The 16,187-nt window shown below is 38.2% G+C and overlaps 1 protein-coding gene across 1 annotated transcript in view; it reads left to right on the top strand.

Moving 5' to 3' along the window:
• The window catches only part of LOC138705862 (solute carrier family 7 member 14), a 317,782-nt gene extending 302,104 nt beyond the window's left edge, over window positions 1-15,678 (top strand). Inside the window, exons 10-12 of the mRNA XM_069834549.1 lie at window positions 5,204-5,400; window positions 8,005-8,212; window positions 11,027-15,678. Coding sequence (XP_069690650.1) covers window positions 5,204-5,400; window positions 8,005-8,212; window positions 11,027-11,623 — 1,002 coding nt within the window. The 3' untranslated portion in view covers window positions 11,624-15,678. The remainder of the gene's footprint in view (window positions 1-5,203; window positions 5,401-8,004; window positions 8,213-11,026) is intronic.
• The last annotated feature ends 509 nt before the right edge of the window (window positions 15,679-16,187 follow it).

The following is a 16,187-nucleotide window of genomic DNA, read 5'->3' as shown; positions in this document are numbered from 1 at the left end:
TTAAAAATTTAACTCTTATCTGACATAATTCCTTTAAAACTCACAATATAGAATCGGATGAACATTTTACCAAACCATGTAGGCACACTGTTCCACTGTAATAGCTTTTGATTTTGTTTATAACGAAGGTGCAAGGCTATACAACAATATAATTGATATAATTATAAATTTAAACTTTCAGGACGATGAGGAAATCTACATATTGGTTTTGTAAAATAAATAGGAAAATAATAAGGAGCAGTTCTGAATGTCATTTGCTTATGTTTCAGCATAAACAACCTTAAATTAATGTAGGTCATGGAAAACAATTGGATAGCACGGAAGCTTACGGTTTTCCAACACTGTAATTTGCAACCACTAACAGCGAAATCACAATTAGCTAATGCATATTAATATCATGATCTGAAACTTCACCCTACCTCGCCCTGTAGCCCGTGGCACACGTCAACCTAATTGGTTGCCATGGCAACTCAATCGGCGTGACGCCCAGACATGAAGCAAAGCTGCTGCGGGGGTGAACAACAGACTTTTCACTTGGAAGAGAATATTGCCCTATCCATAAAATACTAACGGGTACAATTCTGGATCTCATTGTTATGAACTCCTATGTGCATGACTGATATACTATTAAGTACAAAATATGTGATTTGGTCAAATTTTAAAAACAAATGAATAATATTAATGAAAGCAATAAGCAAAGTAACTTTATTTATATATTAGGTGTTAAAAAGTGCCCAATATTTTAGGAGGTGGTAGTATGCATCAAAACAAGAAAATAATGTCTAATAAACATGAGTCCTACAACACATCCTTTCTGAGATCTGAACACTTGTTCATAGGAGGTGCTCAATGTGACGTCCATTTATGGCAATGCATTTTTCTACCATACAATACAGCAGGCTACCAGATAATCATAGCGTAGTTGACACCTCTGGCAGGGAATACTGATACGTCGCAAGGAATTCTGAAAAGAAAAGTTTGGTTGCGGAAATGAGCAGGGTTCAGCAGAGATAGTGTTGTGAATTTTCGTAATCAGCATGTATGGGCTGATGAAAATTCCCATGCACTTGAAGAAACAAGGCATAAGCACCGATTCTGAATCAATGTATGGGCAGACGTTCTTGGCAATAGATTAAGGGCCATACGTGCTACGACAGAGATTGATTGGGGCTCATTATCAGTACTTTCTCATTAACGTTTTGCCTACCGTGTGGAATATGTGCCATGTCAGCAAAGACAACAGATATGGTTCATGCATGATGGCACGCCAGCACATTTTTTCTGCAATGAGCGTGAATACCTGACGCTGACATGACAGGACCGCTGAATTGATTGGGGAGGCTCCACACCTTGGCCTGCTCGTTCCGCAAATCTAAATTCCTCAGACTTTTGGTTATCAAGAACAACCAGGTCCATTTCAAAGAGTGCGTGATTCCTTACGCCGAAGGGCAGAGGAATGCATTGCCATGAATGGACGACACATTGAGCACCTCCTATGAACAAGTGTTCAGATCTCAGAAAGTATGTGTTGTACAACCCATGTTTATTAGACAATTTTTCTTGTTTGATGCATACTAGCACCTCCTAAAATATTGGATACTTTTCTTTAAAACTCTGTATTCATAGACAGTTGAAAGCAATTTGTTTCTTCTTAGACTTTGTTATACTTAGGTTTGTGGTCTGTTCGCATGATATAGGTTTCCGAAACTAAAACACTTCTGTTAGACTTTATGGTTGTACGACCGTGATGTATATTTATGTGACTTTGCCGAAGAGCAAATTATGAGGAACGAATCTTGTGTGTCCATTTCTGAACCAGCGACGATTTCACCACCCAACTGGCCTCCAGACTCCCTAGATTTCAATCTTATTGAGCACCTGTGGAACGATAGGACAGTTGCGACAGCAGGAACATCATCATCCATAGTTACAATAAGACCTGCTAAACAAACAACAGAGTTGTGGATATCCCTTCAGAAGACTACAGAAACCTTGTAGAATCCACGTCATGATGGGTACATGCTGTTCTGGGGACAAAATGAGGTCCCACACAGTGTTAGGCAAATATTCATAATAGGATAGTCAATCAGTGTGTATCCTACATGTCCGCAGATTTTTGGAGATGTAGAAGACATTCACTATAAAAATGATTTAGCTTATTTAGAACGATATTTCTGAATGAGAGAAAACCAAGGAAAATTTATCAGCCATTATTAGCCCACGTCAAAATTAAACCATAAGCACTGATGAGGAAGTGAGACTTTGCATGTGAGCTGTGGGAGAAGGTAAAGAATGAGATATCAAAAACAGAGTTATAGGAATCTACTGAAACGAAAGATCTTTTCAAACTAAACCTATCTTCCCTCTCCATACCCATTGGTGATATATGCAGAGTCCTGCGTTTAGTTACTTTGTGTACAATTTGAACGCACATGGTTCATCTAGCTTAGCTTAGAAAGGAGGGGTTGACTCGTCTGTCCGCTCCGTTTCGTATTTTTACATCTGCTTATTCATACAGGGCAATATAGGCATTGAAAAATGAGAATGCTACTCATGTACAACATTTCTAGTGCCATGTGTATTCAATAACAAATAAAAAATTTATTTAAAGCCTCCTTATGGACAATACAAGATTGTTCTCACAATAAGTAAAATATAGGTCTACTTTTTTGTTTCACTATATAGCTATTTTTCACCGAAAAATTAAAAGCCAATCCTCATTTACAGAGTTTTTAAGATTTAAATTGCACCTATTAAAATAAGCAATATATTTTATCACAGAAAAATGAGTGTGGAAGTAAATAATATGATAATTTATGGATTGAAATTTGAAATTTTCAATTAAAAATAAATTAATATTTAAATATAGGATTATAATTTGTAATATATTTAGGTTCTGATGTTTCAACTTTTGTTCATTTATAAATGTTCGTAGGTTGTTTTTGTCATCATGTATTACCGTCTCTAATGCCATATTAGAGAAATTAATTATGAATAGGCTTACTTGTTTTACACGTGAACGTTGTAACTGGACACAGCCTATGTATGTACTTACTTGTGACTTTTAAGGAACCAGGAGGTTCATTGCCGCCCTCACATAAGCCCGCCATTGGTCCCTATCATGAGCAAGATTAATTCAGTCCCTACCATCATATCCCACCTCCCTCAAATCCATTTCAATATTATCCTCTCATCTACGTCTCGGCCTCCCTAAAGGTCTTATTTCCTCCGGCCTCCCAACTAACACTCTATATGCATTTCTAGATTCACCCATACGTGCTCCTATGTATGTACACACCTATAAATAAATACTAAATAAATGGTGGAAATTGCATTAATACAATAAATTACAATAAAAACTCATGTTCTCTATTCGCTTTACGAGTCTGTATACATTACAACGAGTGACTGTAAACATTTTAAATGTTTCAAAAGAAAAAGGTCTCTTTCTTTCTGATAAAATAGTTTTATTTTTTCATAATGAAGTGTTCGCTATCAAATTCTTATATTGGAGCGCTCATTTCCAACCGTCTAGCTTCGTTTTGTTTTAACATGGTTCACTGAACATCACATCTGAAGTGTGTACGCTGCGCTATACTCCGTACATACCTACACTGTTGCACGAAGGCTTTCGGTAACCAAATGCAGGACTCTAGTGATATATCACATGATACGGTTACAGGACAAGTTTTGCCTCCTATATTGTACTAATTAACATCATCGCCTAAAACCCTCTTCTTGTGTTAGAATAATACCGAGTGGGGCAGAATTCACTTTATATTATAGGCTATCTATTTTCTGTAACAGTTACTTAAATCTTGTGTTAAAAATGTTTTCCTTCTGTATTAGTAAATATTGGAGTCTGTGTCGAAGACTTTGACACACAAGAAGATACAACTCAGTTTTTCTGTTTAAAAAGTCGAATGCGTCTTCAATGTAACCCTTCAGCTGTTCAAGAGTTTCTAATTTCTCCCATACCTACACCGAGTCGCAAGAAAAATGAAAAAAAAAAAAGAAATAACATAATAATAATAACAATAATAATATTAATAATAATAATGATAATAATATAAAACAAGGAAAGAAATGAAAATGAAAAAATGAAGAAGGTAAAGTTGCGAATTCTAAATGAGGCAGTGGAGCAAGTGAACAGCTTCAAATACTTGGGACGTACTATAAGCAGTAACACATGAGGTGCTGCCAGGAAGTCAAAAGGATAGCAATGACAAAGGAAGATTTAATAGAAAAAGGAGCATCTTCTGCGGACCTCTGGAAAAATAACTAAGGAAAAGACTAATGAATTGCTTTGTGTGGAATGTGGCATTGTATAGGGCAGAAACATGGACATTACGACGAAATGAAGAGAAACGAATAGAAGCATTTGAAATATGAATATGGAAAAGAATGGAACGTGTGAAGTGTACAGACAGAAAAAGACAGTCTTTCATTTGCTTTGTTTCACTTTTGTTTAGTTACCAGTCTGCAAAACTTTGATAATCTATGATGCTAACCTAAATTTCCGTCTTTTATTTCGTTACCAACCAGTAAAATTGGATACCAACCTTAAACGCCACTAGTAAATTATTGGCGTAGAATTGCATTGTTTTCATGACGGTACTACACTTACATTTACTTTTAAGAACGTAAGGTCACTTTTGCGCCACTCTGTACGAGTCTATTAAACAATGAAATTCTTCACACTACCAGACTAACAAATAGAATGATCTTTACGTCAATATCTGGAGATAATATGAAGAAAGCTACCAACTATGCATGACAGTAATAAGTAGAGACGTACAGACCAATTATTTAGTCCTGACAGCTCGGCGACGTAAAAGAGGGGAAGTAATAGGAATAGTGGAGAGAGCTCCAGAGTAGAGATAAGGGCGAGCGGTCAGTAAAGAAATGCAGTACAGCTTAACTGTACTAGAAACATACCGCTCTACCGCACGCATGATATCCGATCGCTCCGAAGGCAAGCGAGTGACTAACCAAATACCCCCTTGGCGTAACTAAATGGACTCGCCTGACCCAGGCGCACATTGCCGGCGACTGTCAGGACTATATAATCGTACTCTATTCCACGCTGCAACGTTTAATCTCTACCCTTTTATCTTACCGCAGCTGCTATTAAGCATTATGGGCAGCAGCTCCCATTATAGTAAAATCAGACTATTGTAAATGTTAGCACCATGTCCTGCAGGTGCTGTACGGGAATCAACTTCACCCTGATCAGCTGAGAGCAGCGCTGGGTGCCAACCAGGCGCCTCCTCCAGCGGTACCAATACACCAGCCACCCGCACCTACAGGGATGGGCATGGGCGCCACGGGGACACACACGCAGCACGGCACACACCACTCCCAGCAGCAGCGCGTCATGGTGCGGCGGGTCACGCGCAGGTGAGCGCGCTCAGTTGATAAACGCGTCGACTAGAGCTCTGGACTCCCTTGCTTCTGTCCACGATTACTTTATTGCTTAAGTTCTAGAAGGGCTTTGAAGCTCTTTTTTGTTTTTGATGTGTTAATCATTTCTGAGGAGCTATGAGTACTGTAAAGAAATCCTGAGAGACGAATCTTTTTTTTTTTTTAAGGCGATGACCCTAACAGCTCTATTACATGAGAGTAATATATGGATATTAACCAAAGAATAAGAACAGAAAATTTGATCAGAGGAAATTAAATTAGTGAGATACATAAGTTATACATTAAAGGGCAAGAGAAAATCGACGACATTAGAAAATAACTAAAGATACAAAAATGCTTAAAGGAAAAACGTATTATAATAATGGAAAGAAGATTTTCAATGTAAACTAAATAAACTTAGGTACCCTCGTAGAAGGTTGCGTTCATAAGATATTTAAATGAAATTTAAAATTCTCTGAAGGCCGAAGAAGTCTGAGGTCTACACTTGATGATAATGAGATTTAATTGGTTCAAAATTGAGTGTATCTATATATCTGTAGCAATCATGAACACAACATTAATATCACAATATACTTTAATTTACTGTAATTAGTTTTGTGAAAATATTAAATGATTGGGGCTATTTTTTTGCCAAATATGATTGAAGACTTGTGCGAGATTGTTAATTATTTGCTCCGTGTTGTAAAATGCAAAGACATCAAACGTTTTGTGTCCAGATATTGGTTCTATCATCTGTAATACAGGGAAAGAGTGAATCTATCTATTGGATCTATTACGAAGAGCTACTTTCCAGAACTGGCATTATGTAACGCCTGGAGTCACCACTATGCAGAGTGTAATTATTGGATTGATGTAGAATATTCTAAAGAAACATCCCTATTGACTAAACATGTAAAAAAAGGTCTAGAAACTCTTTATTTATGAGGGAGGAAGGGTGTTGTTGATTACAAATATCAAACAATTAATAAGAACTTCAACAGAACAAGTCATGCAATTAAAGAAGACAAAACTTAATAGCAACAAACGAAAAATTAAACACAAGACGGAACATTTTGTTATGAAGTGTTCAAAGTAGTCTCCCCGTTTGGATGCATCGTCTGTCTTCATTCCATTGTCTGTCATGCACCAGAAGTGTTACATATTATTTGCTCACACCCATTTTGGACAAGTTTCTTAAAACGACAACATCAGGCACAGGAATTGCACAATCGGTATTTAAATGTCTCCAGAAATAAAAATCTATTGGATTGAAATCAGCTCATCGAAAAGACCATTCATTTGTGTATGGGGAAAACGTTATGGTTGATGTGAATATGTCTGTAGAATATTTGACACGAATTTAAATACACACTGTAACTTCATCTCCAACAGGTTCAATTTGACTTGACTTCCAGTTCTGGCAAGTAGTTCTTGGTATCGCATCCACAGTTAAGTTCACCGTTTCCCTGCCTTACCTGATAATGGATCCTATATGTAGCTTCGAGACTTTGCATATCTGTAAGTCTACGACATGGTGGAAATAATTTTGCTAACGTTCAACAGTTTTATGTTTGTTATTTAAGACACAACCTTTAAACGTAATTTCCTGGAAAGAGAAACATTCATTTAAGCTAAAGACGTCGTACTTCATAATCGTACTCAGTTGACGAAGATTGTTGTATCATGTTCTTTAAAACCATTAATAAATTTTATCATGATTAAGAAGTAACACATTCATTGTCACCTTCATTTAAAAATAGGAATCTATTTTCAACCACTGACGTATCTTGGTTTAACCGAGCTTCAAAATAAAGTTCACTGCTATCATTCTGATCGTATTATAATAGAAATTAACGTTTCTTTCGACTTCTTACACCACGCTAGCCGAATGGGTACGGATTGTTGTCATGTGAACCAAGGTTAACCTTGGAAGTAGCCAATCATCCTTCCCCTGTTTTCTTCGTCAAAGCTTGGGGGCAATTTTGCCACATTATCGAGTATATTGCACTGAGTGACTTACAGGTTCCTAGTAGTTGTAGCAAGTTGGCAACGTTGCCATGACAGCAGACCCATAAGCCACGCGACTAGCGAGCTGTCCAAAGTCGACAGAAACATTCCTTATACTGTAGTCAGAACTGAACAGTATTAGCATAGCCAGAGACGACCAGAATCTATTTCAAGATCCTGTTTACTTACAATAACTTTTCTCACGCAGGAATGATAATGCCGGCAACGTACCAGGATTTGAAGAGTAAGCTTATGTATTTTACCCTTCAAACTGTACAACCCTCGTGGTCTGAATATCCCCCGTCCCAGAATTGTCAAGCCTGCAATTACTCATAGTAGCCTGCCTGAATGTACCTGCTAGGGTGTGACGTCACCCTGTGTATACACCCTCGAGTGTGACAGAACAACTAGGGACGTCTCTGTTTTCTTTGTTTAACCCAGTCGAGCACGCAAACGTTGTCCTGTAGGTATGGTTTGTCGAGACCGGATGTCCTCACCCTTCAACGCGGTAGTAAGTCGGTGTCAGTTGTTAGACTTGTTGGATTAACACTCTGTACAGTATTATCGCTGAAGGCCCTGTGTTCGACCCTGCAGCTCACCAGATAGTGACGACACGTACCCTGGCGAGGAGCCCGAGGAGGACTTCTCCATGCGTGATGATCAGTTCCTCGTGTCGGATCGCAGTGAAAACAAGTTCTACGGTACTCTGCACGGGGGCGGTACTGGAGGCAGCAGTATGGGAGGTGGTGGCGTGGCGGGGGCTGTGGGGCCTGGCCTGGGGTACATCGGTAGAAGACTGCAGGTGAGAGTCAAACTTGGTTATGACTGGACAGATGCTTTTAGATAAAAGAGTTCCTATTTCCGTTGGGCACTGTATACACTCCTATCATGGAAGTTAAGTCCAAATATATGAAGTTCACAATCCCTAAGATGTTTAAAATGCTGCTTTAGCTTGTTTGTGTTAATTTTGTCAGGCTCTGCTAAGAACCATATGGAGTTGCTCTCAAACAATCTCACCTTTCGACGGAACAAAACGGAACAAAACAGAAAAATTGTTAACCACCCAGCATACACTGGTAAAGAAGTAAAGTAAATTTGGAGGAAATTCTTTACAAGAACAAATGAATTTTTGACAGAAGAATTAAATAAAAATAACTCTAAGATTTCAGTCTATCTTCTTACAAAACTTAGGTTAGCTTCCAGTACTTAGGCTTATCAACTAATACCAGGTGAACAATTTATATTCCGACCGGAAGGCGACAACTCTCACATGCTCGTTATGGATACATCGCAATATCGTTGATTCGATAAACCCTTAATATAACTTATTAAATATAAGCAGTTAAAACGTAATTTACTCACCAAAATTAAGAGAGGAGATTCTGAAATTTCATTCCGGTGATTTGTAATCTGGTGTAGATTTTATGAGTTGATTTGAAATAGAGTGCATGACGGAGAAATTGGCCCAAATCTCCTATTTTCCTATAGATCTTGGTTTCATCTCATGTCCATGAGTGTGTAAATACCTGAAACAGATATTAGAGCTTCGAAAAACTCATTCCTTCCATGAAGAACCTTTGCATAATGAAAAACAAAATAGAATGGTGCGCACTGATTAGTCAAAAAATAACAGGCCAATTTTTTTTTTAAACAAATTATTAATGCCGAGAGGTATGTAAAAATGATTTAGTGTGATTTGGTAGGTTAATGGAGAGAGAACGCACTTTTGCTTTTTATAACAAAACGACACCACTTACTATAGTAGACTATTCTACGAAGTTATCATCATATTGGAATTGATATAACTTCTATACTACTCCTATTATAATTTTATATTAGTTTTATTTTATGTCTTCCCAAAAGGATCAAATTGTAAATTATAGACAGAAATTTCACTACATAACTCTTACAAACGTATAAAATACGCGTATAAGAGGCAACTGTGTTTCATTTCACATCTGCATTTTAAATTAAATTGAATTATATTAGATGAATGGATTGTAAGGAATCTAATTCTCGGCATTTCCAAAACAGTTTACGGTATATTTCTACTTTAAAAGAGCTTTAACGGTATAGGAGAGCGAATCTATGGGCATCTATAATTCTTGGGATATATAATCGGCCATCTGTAATTCTTCTTGGTTGTAACGAGTTGAAAGAATAATTATTTTCGTCAATGAGAGGGTTCCAGGATATGTTCACTGTAAAATGCTTTTCGCCATTATCTTTGCGGACGTATCTTTGTAGAACCAGTCTCATTCAGGATGTAAATGTATACACGCGACTGTAGATATATCTGAAAGAAAAGCAAAATACCTAAAACACATTATGTCGGATTAACTCGATGCCCTGATTTCTTTCTCTCAAAAGGACCCTATTTAGTCCCATTTCACTATGCAACTTACATGGATAGTTTTAAGTCGGAGCGCGGCTGTGTAGGAAGAGAAAGTATGACAATAGATTCCTCTGGTCCATAGTAAGAGACTAAACGATGTATAACGTGTTTGTATTATCTTCACCATCATTGTCGCCAACATAATGAACAATAACATCATTACGATTAATAAATACTTGAAACTTTCATGTTGTTAACATCTTCCTCTGCTACGTTCTTCTTTAGTTTTCATTCAGTTTCATTCAGTGTTCTGCCCAAAGGCAGGTCTTTCACTGCAAATCCAGCTTTCTCCAATCTTTCCTATTTTTGTCTTCCTCTTTGTCTCCTCGTATGGTCCATATATCTTAATTCGTCTATCATCTGATATCTTCTTTTGCCCAGAACTCTTCTCCCGTTCACCATTCCTTCCAGTGCATCATTCAGTAGGCAGTTTCTTCTCAGTCAGCCAGTGACCAACCAATTCCTTTTCCTCTTCCTGAACAGTTCCAGCATTATTCTTTTTTCACCCACTCTTTTCAACATAGCTTCATTTCTTATTCTTTAGGTTTATTTATCATTATTTCGAGTGTGATGTAATTATTTTTATCCATTCTGGAGACTTTTCTGTAACATTAAGCACCTGTAGTCAGTTAAGGTGTCCATTATGTGTTATTAGTAGGGCTGAATAAAGGTATTGATATCAGAGTAGTAAATAATTTCTATATGCATTGTTTACAAAATGCGTCGCGTTGTCTGGTGTCTCTACTGTCTGAAGGAGCAGAGAGAGTGAACATCCGACTCTCCTCAATAGTAGACCTGCTAGAGTGACGTGAGGTTGTATCAGAATGCCTAAACAAAAATCCAACAAAGAACAGATAATAGGAGAACTGAATTCAGAACACGAGAAAAATGTGTTTGACTTAATTGAAAATTATATTTTTTATAAATTTAATATTTGTTCCTAGTTAATTAATTTGAACCATAAGTAATCCTGTAAATGTAAACTGTATTATGAGTTCATTCATACGGAGCGGACTGTACAAGCAGCCGCTACCGTAACTAGTCGCGCGTGCACACAAGCATTTTGTAAACACTGAGCTCTATGTACGATGTAGCATAACCTATAACCAGCCCTAGTTATTAGGTATACCTGGGGTGTATCGTTCACTGCAGATGATAAAGTGTCGCTGTCAATCAAGCCGAATGCTCATACCCTCTACTTGTCAACGTACCACATTGCAGGCCGCCACGTACCTGTGCCCGGCCATCTTTCCGTGGGTGGACACGGGCCCCGCCACCGAGGAGTCGGGCATGTTCGTGATGAAGATGGTGGGCGTGCTGTACCTGCTGATCCTCGTGTTCGACCTGATCGTGGTGTGCGGCATGGGCTCCATGTCCACCGCCACCACGTTCTTCCTCGTGATCTTCCTGCTGGCCATCATCGCCGTGCTGCTCGTCATCTCGCGCAAGCCGCAGAACCGCAAGACGCTGCTGTTCATGACGCCCGGCCTGCCCTTCGTGCCCGCCATCGCCGTCATGGTCAACATCTACCTCATCTTCAAGCTGTCCATCCTGACGCTCGTGCGCTTCACGGTCTGGATGGTCGTGGGGCTGGGCGTCTACTTCCACTACGGCATCAAGCACAGCTCCCTGCAGGAGGAGGAGGACCAGAGCACCGCGGCGGCCGACGCCGAGCAAGATCAGAGCATCGAGCTCACTGTCACGGCGGAGCCGCCGCAACCGTCGCGGCCTGCGGCCCCCGCCCCTCCCGCCTCCGAATACAAGTCCGCGCCCGACCTCTTCATTCCCGCCCAGAGCTTCCCCACGTGGGATGACTGAACTGCCCCTACTGTCACACGCCCTGCGATACATCCATGCCGCGAGTAAATGCTGTTGTCGCGTCGCCTGGTGACAGGGTGGTGGCACATTCCCACAGCGTCGAGCTGCCCGATCTTCCGTTACGTTCTGTTGCATCAGGAACAGTAAAGCGTACACTAGTTAATAAAATATGCAGAGGAAAGCTTCCTAAGTTTAATTATTTCAACTTTATGCTTGTGAAAATTTGTTAAAAATGAGCTGATTAAGATGGATTGAGAGGAAAAACATAGTTTCTGAAAACAGAGCAGACTCCTGGCCTTCCCTTCCAACCAGTAGGCCTTCGGTTCAGAAATAAACGAACGACTTGATACAACACTCGTTAAGAATGCTAGCCATTAGACTGCCGTAAAGAAATTCTACCCAAAACGAAAAGACTCTCGTTACGTGTTGAAATGTCCTATTTCGTCTTTACTCATAACGGACTAATGCGGTATAGCCTCTGAAGTACTACTGATAATAATCCTGTGCACCTACCGTTTACTTATACTTTATGCGCTAATCCATAATGAACACGAACATAACCACAAGCATTCTCATCATGACAGATCTTAAGGACTGGACCAGTTCCATTCTCACTTCTGAACGCCAGACACTAACATTTAAAGATTTATGACATTGAAATGTTTCACTTAGTGCTCTAGTAAATAAATATTATCTTCACTCTTAAAGTTTTCAAGTGGCGTCTATGCATGTTCATTTATGTATCAGCTTACATCCGAAGATAATACTATAGTTGTTATTAGAGGAGAAAAATTCGCTCTGGCGCCGAGGATCGAATCCGGGTCCTTGGTTCTACGTACCAAGCGCTCTAACCACTGAGGTACGCCGAAGTTAAATCCTCAGCACGGGATCGAATCTCTCTCCTCTAGTGTTTTTCCCTTTTGTTGTGCTGTGGATTGAACTTCGGCGTAGCTCAGTGGTTAGAGCGCTTGGTACGTATAACCAAGGACGCGGATTCGATTCCTGCTCCGGAGCGAATTTTTTTTTCTAATAACAATTGTTACCATAACAGATAAATTCTGTAGGACCAAAAATTAATCTTTACGTAAATAATACTATGGGCCTAATTAATTTATAAAATTATTCTCTCAAAATGACGTACTCTAAGCTACAAATCTAGCGGGTCCGATTTCGATCTATTTTAGGCTGTCTGAACCAGCTACCTTGTATCACGTCCACCACATTGCTATCTAGTATTGGTGCGAAGTCCTCATAGAAATGTGACTAAAAATATTATAACGCTAGTCCACAAACACTATTGTAAAGGTGACGATAATACTTGAACAAATTTCTTACAATTCATCTACGGACCACAATAATGAATCTCAAGTTTTGCATCTTCTGCAATTCTGTAGAAATACAGAAAGATATAACTCAATAATGTACCAACTCCAAAAAAACAATTACCGGTAACTTGAATTATTTAGTGAGTAAAGGAAGCCGTAGTATGACACTAGGCTCATTCTGAGATTAAGAATGCCTGTTTCTCTCTTTTCTATTCATCTTACACCTATGTATACAGAAAACTTTATGTTAATCATAGTTGAGTTTTTACTGGCATGTAAAAGAACTCCTGCGGGACAAAATTCCGGCACATTCGGCGACGCTGATATAACCTCTGCAGTTGCGAGCGTCGTTAAATAAACCATAACATAACATAACATAGTTGAGTTTTGTTTTATCTTCTCAACTGTTTTCAAGTTCAAGCGGTTGAACAGGTACGAGCAAGAGAATGTAACAGTACCGGCTGGCAAGGCGACAACTTCCTCACGGGACGATTATAAAAATGCGATGACTGAGAATTGATAATGATGGTGATTGGGAGAATAATTCCTATAAAACCTGCTCTAATACTACTTATTGCTCCATATATTCTACTTAAACAGTCAAGATTTGAACCCAGCATTGAATGACGACAATGTGGTCATTCGAATAATACTGCGAAAGTTAAGCTATCCCATTAGAGGCCCCGAAGGGCCCTTAAAGTGGTGAAATATTAAACTTTCCACCTCACAAGACAATCGGCATTGAGTATAAGTAAGAATATCAGTCCTATGCGCTGATCGCCTAAGGAAATAACCCCGATACTCGTTTTTGTTAGAGGCTGAGTGAACCCCATGGATACAGTGCAGCAGGAAAGAATATATTTTTGGAAAAAAATCCATAACTTCATTGAGAATGGAACCCGCGACCTTACTGCTTTAACTGTGACACCGCTAAGTTTGATCAAGCTTTATTAATATTTTTACAAACATAAAACATGAAATGAATATTATTAAACTTCAGACCATTCACAGGGCTAATTACATTTAATTTTTATCCACATAAAACATACTGTAGATAAGCTGAGGAGCAAACTTTCAAAACCTGACAGGTTCATTTTCAGAAAATGCTACAAATATGTGTCTCTGTAATAAATCAATTTTTTTTCCTAAGGTGAAATTTTATAAGAATCTATACGAAAAAAGAAATCTTTAATATTTTACCACAGAAAATATTTTGTTCATTGTAGAGATTTAAGTTTTTGACATCTGAAGCGTATTTTCTGAAAGTGGACATGTCAGGTTTTGAAAGTTTGCTCCTCAGTTATTTACTTAAAATATTGGTTACAATTCCCATCACGCCTTCAACCTCAAAATTAAGGAAGACTCCAAATCACTGCAAAATATTCTGAGACAGCAAAGTATTTTAACATAATGATAGTGTTCATCCACTGACATAGGCTACATAAAGAAGATTCCTACTTGTGTGTACGTTCCATTGAAAAAAAATGTGCAAAAAAGCACCCACTGCACATTTAGAGAAGCTAGTTCCTACAGAAGATTTGTATGAAGTTCCTTTCGCTGGTAGCCTTTTGTCAAAATGTGACGTTGAATATTCCTTGAAACAATTTAAGGGCACTACCTCCAAACGCTTGGTAATTGTTACCATCCTCTCACCAACTATGGCAGTTCGAAGTTCCGCCGAAAGATGGCATATTTTAGGTCTGTGCTGCAACTTTTCAACTCTGAGCTGTGGTGGTATTTGTTTTGATTCATAGAGGGCATCAGAGTATCAGCTTTGAAACATGTTAATTTAACTAGAATAATTTTCGAGTCACTTCCAAGTTTAGCCTACTTGAAATAGACGTGAATAAAGCGACGTCACAGAACTGGATGTATCGCGGGATACTCAACTACGACTATACCCCCAAGTAGATCGCATGGCAGTGATTCATTTGAAAGTTGCAGAATTCGGTATAAAGTTGTTAAACATTTTTGTAAACGTCACTGAAGCCATTAGGAAATAAGAGTCGCACTGATCTGCATTTTATTATTTTAACATTTATTTTTATAACATAAAGCCATATTCTAAGAATCTGGAGCGACGATGTTAAAGCACTTGTGTCGAGAGTCACTCAACATATCAACGTTGCGGACAGATGGTTTCACGTTTTTTCGTCTTCCAACTTCAAGAGTCCATATGCATTCATTAAACATTGTAATGGGGAACAGGTGACTTTTCAGAATGAAATGTTTTCCTGCATAACATAATTAAATATACGAGTTTTTGATGGTAGGTTTTAAACAACTCATTTTCACATTATGAAACTCCTGTTTTACAGAGAGCTACTAGATTACTCCGACTTAAAACCTACAGAAGATGCTACGACTCGGCAACCTATGGCACGCGTAATGATTTTTAATAGAACGCGGTAAGTTCCAGTCAAAGTATAGACTTAAAGACGGCAGGATTACGCTAAGTTAAATATAATTCAAATTTCAGATACCATTTTGTTATTTTCGCCTATCAGCAATAGTTATAGTACGTTACATTAAAATGTTAAAAGTTTTTAATATACTTAATTTTTCAATCTCATTATGTTTATTAAGTAATTCTTGATGAATGGTTCTGTCATTATTTTTGTTGTCTATATTAATTGTTATCTATATTTTCTATATGTAAAATATTTTCTTAAAGATACATTGCAAATTTGCCAGATGGTTCCTTTCTATTTATCGATTATTATTATTATTATTATTATTATTATTATTATTATTATTAACTTTCTTAAATATTCATTCTTTATTATTTTATTAAGTCTGGTTAAAATTAATAATTCATGTAACAAATACGCAAAAATTGTGGGGGCACACGGAAATGCACAGAGCGACTGTTTGAAACACATGTCCTTGAAACCTAGATTATTTAACTTGACTATGTATTACCTTCATTTTCTATTTTGCGATCCGAAACAAGACTCTTCCTAATTTAAAAACTAGACTGGCATGCCGAATGACCGTAGTCTCAATCTGACTTAAATAGATGTCGGATCTTTAAGCACTAAACTACTAATGCTAGAGTGAATGTAGTGTCTGCTGAGAGAGTTTTTAGGCCTAATTCACAAGATTACGAAATCTATCGTACGGACTGGAGTTCGCATCTAGTAAACCGCGCGTTGACGTGTAGTAGCGTTAACAAAATACTATCAATATTTTCCTTCCATACCGTCCACGGTCTTATCCGTCACGGTTTACTAGATGCG

This window comes from Periplaneta americana, chromosome 9, assembly GCF_040183065.1.
Source record: "Periplaneta americana isolate PAMFEO1 chromosome 9, P.americana_PAMFEO1_priV1, whole genome shotgun sequence".
NCBI lineage: Eukaryota > Metazoa > Arthropoda > Insecta > Blattodea > Blattidae > Periplaneta > Periplaneta americana.
This window is presented reverse-complemented; position numbering and strand designations above follow the sequence as displayed.